We start from the raw sequence: 8,155 nt of genomic DNA, 5'->3' as shown, positions 1-8,155 counted from the left end.
CTCAGCCAACTCTGTATTTTACTTAACTGTAAAATTTTTGCCACTTTAAAAGATGGAAAACAGGGTGGTCTTACTTCAGTTCACATTTCTTTCATTTTAGTGAGGTTGACTATTTTTCATATGTGTATTTATCATTTCTCTCTGTGAGCTGCTCCTTCATAACCTTTGCCCATTTTTATGCATAAGATTGCTTATTTTTATACCTTCATTTCAAATATATTTACTTGAGGAATCATAGTTTCCTCTTTCCTCTTCCTCTTCCACTTTTCATTGGTGCCTGGGTGGCTCAGTTGGTTAAGCGTCCAACTTCGGCTCAGGTCATGATCTCATAGTCCATGAGTTTGAGCCCTGTGTTGGGCTGTGTGCTGGCAGTTCAGAGCCTGGAACCTACTGCAGATTCTGTGTCTCCCTCTCTCTCTGCCCCTCCCCTGTGCTTGCTCACGCTCTGTCTCAAAAATAAATAAACATTAAAAAATACTTTTTTAATGCAGGTTTTTTTTCATATTCCTCTTTCAGGCATTTCATATTCTGGCATTGGGTTTACTAGAAGAAAAGCAACAGCTTGAAAAAGCTCCTGAAGAAGAAGTGACATTTGACTTTTACCATAAGGCTTCAAGTATGTTTTAGTATTAATTTTCAGTATAGTTTCAGCTAATTACCAAGTGAAAGTTTAGCTCTTACAGAGTGTTAATCTGCCACTCATTAAAGCATAGACAATTCTGAAATTGTTTAAGACGTTTCCTAGCATCTTTTGTTCTTAACTAATGTTTTCAAAAATAAGTGTTTTTTTAATTCTCTACTGTATCTTTTTACTGCATGATCCCCCCCTTTCTTTGAATGGGAGATAAATATATTGATGGTTTCTTGCCTTCTTTGTCTAGTATTACCAAATATCTGCTGCTTCATCAACCATAACATTCACACTACCCATCTATGGAAGTTATTAATGTTCCTGAATGTAAACTGATTGCAGACATCTGAGTGAATGATAATGTGTGTGTTTGGCACTGTTTTTTACCTGGCAGAACAGGATAGGTTTAGATTAGATTTTTAAGTTTTATTTAGATATTTATTAGATTAAGATAGTTTTCATCAAAGCATATTCCAGGGACATTGATTAGGAGACCAAAAGGAGAAAAGCTTCTCCTTTTCTATTTATAAACTGAGTTTTTTCGATCCTTGAAGACATCATAAACATACTCAGTTTATGGTCATAAACAGCCCCCACGTTCATATTTTGGGGAGGTTTGGTTCTAATTAACTACTTTTATTAGGCAATGAACCAAGTGGAGGAAAGGTGAGACACAGATCATTAAAAGTAGCTTTCACTTAGCCCCAGTGGAAAATGTATTAAGAATTTTAAAGTAATTCAAGTTTTTCAAGTTTAATTTAGTACTGAGTACTTCATGTCATTGCAGATTCTTCCATTGAAAAATTAATGTATTTAAGGAAGTGATTGTGAACTTTGGCCATCAATGTGAATAACATTAACTATAAATTATAATTTATACATAATTATGAAGATACTCATTTATGATTTGTAACTTTTGTGTTTTAAAAAAGGATTGGGAAGTTCAGCCATGAATGCTCAGAATATACAGATGCTTTTGGAAAAACTCAAAGGAATTCCCCAGTTAGAAGGCCAGAAAGACATGATAACATGGATACTCCAGGTGAACCTGATAAATTAATCATATCTTGGTTTATATATTTAAGAATCCTCTGTTTGCCTGTAATGTTAAACTACTGTTCTCTAACTGTAAAGTCATTTACTATTGATTTCGTGGTCACTCACATGTTTTCCTATTTTAGTGAAAGGATTTTTTTTTTTTCTTAATGTTTTTATTTATTTTTGAGACAGAGAGAGACAGAGCATGAGCAGGGAAGGGGCAGAGAGAGAGGGAGACACAGAATTGGAAGCAGGCTCCAGGCTCTGAGCCATCAGCACAGAGCCTGATGTGGGGCTCGAACTCACAGACTGTGAGATCATGACCTGAGCCGAAGTCGGACACTCAACCGATTGAGCCACCAGGCGCCCCTGAAAGGATTTTTTTTTAATAAATTAAAATTTATTCATTTATATCATTATTTAGTTGGTATCTATTGATTGCCTTTTATGTGCCATGGTCATTTCTAGACACTGAACAAGATAGATAAGGTGCTTGCTGTTGTGGAGCATATACTAGTTCAGGTACAGGCAATAAACAAGAAAAGGATAATTCAAAAAAAAAAAAAAGAAAGAAAGGAAAGGATAGTTCAGTAGATGAATAGAGGGTAACTTCAGATGGGTAACCAGAAAGGCTTTTCTTAGGAGGTGACATTGAAACTGAATGACGTGGAGCCAGTCTTAGAAAAATCTGGAAGAGTATTCCACACAGAGGGAACAGCACTGCAAAAGCTCTAAGGAGGCCAGAAAGAAGGCCAGTATGACTGAAGCACAATGAGAGAAGGAGAAAAAGGTAGGCAACAAGGTCAGAGGGACAGCCAGGGGCCAGATCATATAGAACTTTCCAGGTGAAGGTAAAAAGGTGGATTTTATTTTTGAGAACAGTGGGAAACCACTGAAGGATTTTAAGTGACATAGTATTGTCTGTACTTTTGTAAGATCACTCTGGCTGCTGTGGGGTAAGTGGATTATAGGGTATAAGAGTAAAAGCAGGGAAACTATTAGAAAACTGTTGCAGAAATCCTGGTGAGAGATAAGCATGACCAGGGCTCGGATGCAGATGGCGAGAAGCTGGACTGATTCAGGTGTAATTTGGTAGTAGAATCTGTAGAACTTGCTGATAGATATGGTGGATGAGGGAGATCAAGGAGTCAAAAATGACTCCTGCATTTGGAGCTTGAACTGTTGGGTGGATGGCAGTGCCTTTGGGGAGGAGTGAGTAAGGAAGGGGTAGGGAGAGAAGCTGGAAATATTACTTTAATGGGAATCCTCCACATGGAAACATGAAGCGAAGGTTATGGAGCTTCACCTCACTGGACTTATTAAAAGATTCTGATGTTATCAGCTAGATATTGTTTTGATAACTAGAATATGGATTGATTAATTTCCATATTCCTATCAATTGGAGATCTTTGTACTGATTTGTACTTCAAGAAGTTGGCTTTTTTTATTCCTTAGAGTAAGTCACTAAACATGTTTGATATAATTAGGTTTGTGGCTATAAGGTAATGTTATTACTAGGTTTCTCCTGAAGCAGAATTCACAAAGAAATTTAGTATTTGTGTTAAATTTGCCAATATAATTACTTTAAAATACAAAAACAAAACAAAGTAGATAAGTTTTCAACTTTTATTAAGAAAATAAATTGAACTGTCATTTATTTCAACATGTATGTCTTGCAGACACAATGTTGTATATTAGAGATCTATTCCTGAAAATTGATTTTCTTTTAGAATACCAAAGTTTCTTGTCAAAATATACAAAAGTACAAGTGTCCACTGTTAAAATCATTAGGAATTTTCCTCAAATGTTCAATATAAAGTTGTAAGTTCCTAGTGGGAGGTATTTACACATGAGACTGAGACTCCTTCAAATACAAACATTTTGTGGATGGATGTACCATCCTATTGCTGAAACATTGTTTTTTGTTAAAAACAATGAGACTGATCTATGCAAACTATTATGGAAACATCTTCACAGATAAATGATTAAGTGAAAATGGAAGATAGGAAACAATGTATATGGTAGGATTGCTTTTGATGAGAATATGTGTAAATATAAAGAAATATATATTCTGATAATTTTTTCATGCAAACAAATACTAATAATCTTTAATTTAGTTGATTTTGGGGAGAGGGACTTGATCAGGGAGAGGGTTTCATTTTCCATTTTGTATTCTTGTCTTTATATGCCTTTGCATTAAAATAAGTAATTTATAATCTAAAAAAATTTTTTTTCCCTAGCAAAAGCAGAGAAATGCTAATACCTACAGATGGAATTAGCTAATTTTGTTGCCTGCAGCCTCCTGCTTAGCTGTATTGCTAATCAACTAGGGCAGGTGTTTGTCACAGTCAGGAGTCACTTTTTATATACTTAAAACTACTTATATAACTATTTATATGCGTGACTGTGTGTGTGTGTAAAGTTTAAGTCAGACATTTGATGACGTGATGACAAAATCAAATTAGTGAATTTTTCTGTTTCTTATCAGTCTAACCAAATCTTTTTTTTTAACATTTCATCTGTTTTTCATAGATGTTTGACACAGTGAAGCGATTAAGAGAAAAATCTTGTTTAATTGTAGCAACTACATCAGGATCAGAATCTATTAAGAATGATGAGGTAATAACATTATATTAATGGTGATGTTCTTGGTCTTTAAACTTTACCGGTTTAAGGTAGCTGCTGCTTTTTTATTAGAAGGAAGCTGTTTGTTGTAAAGTTTGTGAGATGTACCATCTTCTTTTGTTCATTGTGTTTCTGTACCACAGGGATTAGTGCTGCTTGACACATAGTTGTCCAGTATAATATATGTATTTTAAAAAATCAGAGGAAATTGATGTACGTGGAGCTCTGTCGGAAATACCATATTTTATTAATTTTTAAAATATTTTAATATCTGAAATTGGGATATATCCTATAATCAATGACTTCTTATAATTTAGTCAGCATTCTTAGTGGAACATAAGAAAATGGTACATCTTAGATTCAATGAAATGTAGTAATATTCAGGTTATGATGATTCTAATATTAAAATTATTAGAATACTATTTATTACTTATGATTTTTTTATTATAGTTTTTAACTATTCCTCCTAAAAGAATAACACTGGACTTAAGTTAGAATAAACAATAAAAAGACACCATACATGTCAGTAATATTGTTAAAGTTCTCAGTTTTAGCAATGCATCTAGTAGTAACTGTTAGATAGTGTCAGGTTGGTCAAAATTGATTAAATGTCAGTGATTAAACAATTAACATGATTTAAAAATTTTGTTTCATTTAATTTTCTTAATCTACCTGCATTGAGTATAAAAGACCATTTATTAGATATTTAAAGTACTTGGGGCTTTTAGATTAAATTATTGAAATAATCAAAAGAGCAATTAGTTGTATGATAGGATGGAGCCTATATGCTAGTTCTGAGACATCAGATTGAATCTAGGCTTAAGGGGAAATCAAGTTTTATCAGACTCTTACTCTGGGAAGTTTTGCTTGACTGAATAGTATATGTCAATTTTAACAATGGATCCTACCTAATTTTTGTGTTTTTTTTAATACCCAGATTACTCATGATAAGGAAAAAGCAGAACGGAAAAGAAAAGCTGAAGCTGCTAGACTGCACCGCCAGAAGATCATGGCTCAGATGTCTGCCTTACAGAAAAACTTTATTGAAACTCACAAACTGATGTATGACAGCACCTCAGAAATGTCTGGGAAAGAAGACTCCATTATGGAGGAAGAGAGGTAAAACCTAGCAAAACTAAAAATTAGCAACTCAGTTTTTTTGAGGGAAAATGACATATTCACTTTAAATAAAATCTTTCCAAAATATATTTTGTAGTAAGAGAAATTATACTGTATTTAAATTAGCAAAAGCACAGTGAGAACTCTAAGGTATTATTGAATGTAAGTTTATGTTGATGAACAGTTCAAGTGCGCAATAGTTTGTTAAAAGCCTTTATGTACAAAAAGGAAAATGGAAATGGTAAAAATCGAAATCAGCTTCTGTTATCTTGTATAAATGGGAGCCCCTTTAGGTACACATTTATATATCAATTCATACATTCCACCGTTTTTATAATTTCTGGTAAAAATGAGTGTAGTTACTACGGGTTGAAAAAAAATCTTTCACCTGAAAAAGGTAGTTTATATTTCTTTTTCTTTTTTTCTTGAAGAGAAAGAAGACAGTGCCTGTAATTGTAGTCATGGACAGCACATTACAATGAGAATCAATAAATCTGATTTTCTGAGTCCTACTGTGGTGTGCTCTTGGGGAAATCAGTTAACCTTCTGAGAGCCACACTTTGTGAGCTCTTATATGGTTACAGTGTGAAAAGGAGGGAAAATAAGGATACTTTTAAAAGCACTCCAATTTAAAATGTAAATACCTCCTATGCTTTTTTTTTTTTTTAATGTAATTTATCATCAAGTTGGCTAACATACGGTGTATACAGTGTGCTCTTGGTTTTGGGGGTAGATGCCCATGATTCATCACTCATGCACAACACCCAGTGCTCATCCCAACAAGTGCCCTCCTCAATGCCCATCACCCATTTTCCCCTCTCTCCCATCCTATGCTTATTTTTAAAAATAAGCTTTCACTGCTCTTTAAATAATGTGTGTTTTGGATAGTTTTAAAAAATTGTGCTTTTGCAATAACATTAGAAACAGACATAATTTATCTGTCATCTTGAAGCAGGGTATGTTAACAAGGACCACAAAGAATAAAGACTATATATTTTAAAGATAAAAAAAAAAAAATATATATATATATATATATATATATATATACACACACACGTAAATATACATATATACATATATATATGAAGGTAAGCTATCCTTAGCTGACAATAGTAATAGAACTAGAAATTAATATAAAACTTTATAAACAATTCACAGAAGTTCCAACCCTGGAGATACTTTATATTAGCAACATGCTCTTTATGAAAAAGAGACTACTGTATGTTTAGCCAAACAAGAGGATAGAGCAAAACTGTGCTCAGAGTTAATTAATGGCCTCAATGCTTTTTATTTATTTTTATTGACTGATTGATTGCACACATAAATTATTGTGTTCTAGTTGAAAACAATTCAAATAACACAGTTAGATCCCTTAGACCATCCTCTGCATTCCTGATCTTTCTGCACAGATAACCATTGTTAATAAATAACTATTGTTCTAGGCCTCTTCTATGCATTTATTAACATATATGCATAAATGAGTATTGGTTTGTGTTTTTTAATAGTTTATTTTACCAGACCTTTGGTTCTGCAGCTTGGTTTTTTACTCAGTGTTTTATAAATCTCTTCATGTCATTCCATATAGGTCTGTTAGATTCTACATGATTCTTTATGTATGAATATACAGTATTTTATTTGTTAAATTTTGGGCATTTAAGTTGGTTTTCCCTTATTTTCTAATTTTCCCTTAATATAAACTATGTGTCAGAATATTTTTGTATATTTGCTCCCTTGTACAATTGTATAAGTACTTCTCAAGAGTAGAATCTAATATGTGAAAGTACTGGGTCATCATTATTTTAAATTTTAATAGATACTATCACAATAAAACTCCAATGTAGTTTTACCAATTCCTACTCCCAACAATGTTTGAGAGTTCCTATTTTCTTCATTTTCATCAATGCTTATTATTATCATCAGTACTTGAAAATATTTGATAGTCAACATTATACATCTCTGCCAGGCTGAATTTCCCTATTACTAGTTAGTACTAGGTTGAGCATCTTTTCATATGATCACTAAATTCTTTAAAATGTTTGAGAGAGAGAGAGACAGAGAGAGAGAGAGAGAGAGAGAATGAACTAGTGAGGGAGGGGCAGAGAGAGGGGGGAACATAGGATCCAAAGCAAGCTCCACACTTACCCCAGAGAGCCCAATATAGGGCTCGAACTCACAAACGGTGAGATCCTGACCTGAGCTGAAGTCGAACGCTTAACTGACTGAGTCACCCAGATGCCCCCGAAAACATTTTAATTACACAGTTATACTGACACATTTTCCTTTTAAAAATCAAATGTCTCTCTGCCCCTCCCCTGTTCATGCTCTGTCTCTCTCTGTCCCAAAAATAAATAAACGTTCAAAAAAAAAAAATTAAAAAAAAAATAAAAATCAAATGTCAGAGATAAAGCTACTTCTGTTTGAGCACTGGCCTAAATCTGGGACTCCTTTCTGCCCTTCCTCAGAAGATATTCTGGTTATAAATTTTATGTATCTCCTGTCAGAATTTCTACTATGCTATTACCTGTAAATATATGTAACTATAGAAATTACATAGTATCATTCAGTCTTTTGTTTTATTTGCATCAATGGTATTATGTGTCCTTCTGCAACTTGTCGTATTCACTTGGAAATCTATGCTCTATGTTCTTATGTACCAAACGAGCTCAGTATTTCTCAGTCTTGGTATTTGGGCAGCAGTTCTTTTTTGTGCTCCCTGAATTGCAGGACAGTCCACGTCTCTGG

At 33.6% G+C, this 8,155-nt stretch overlaps 1 protein-coding gene and 1 long non-coding RNA gene across 3 annotated transcripts in view; one reads left to right on the top strand and one right to left on the bottom strand.

Moving 5' to 3' along the window:
• UBR1 (ubiquitin protein ligase E3 component n-recognin 1) overlaps window positions 1-8,155 on the top strand; it is a 136,107-nt gene that overhangs the window by 85,527 nt on the left and 42,425 nt on the right. For both annotated transcript variants that reach the window (XR_015252608.1, XM_025918549.2), the window contains exons 26-29: window positions 517-616; window positions 1,564-1,673; window positions 4,202-4,288; window positions 5,232-5,413. Coding sequence is in view for 1 of the 2 variants with exons in the window: in XM_025918549.2 (XP_025774334.1) it covers window positions 517-616; window positions 1,564-1,673; window positions 4,202-4,288; window positions 5,232-5,413 (479 nt within the window). In the remaining variant the exon portion in view is untranslated. The remainder of the gene's footprint in view (window positions 1-516; window positions 617-1,563; window positions 1,674-4,201; window positions 4,289-5,231; window positions 5,414-8,155) is intronic.
• Window positions 1-8,155, bottom strand: part of LOC147580190 (uncharacterized) — a 94,537-nt gene that overhangs the window by 86,109 nt on the left and 273 nt on the right. The window lies entirely within an intron of this gene.

The sequence above is a fragment of the Puma concolor genome, chromosome B3 (genome assembly GCF_028749965.1).
Source record: "Puma concolor isolate L17-30 chromosome B3, mPumCon1.1.hap2, whole genome shotgun sequence".
NCBI lineage: Eukaryota > Metazoa > Chordata > Mammalia > Carnivora > Felidae > Puma > Puma concolor.
This window is presented reverse-complemented; position numbering and strand designations above follow the sequence as displayed.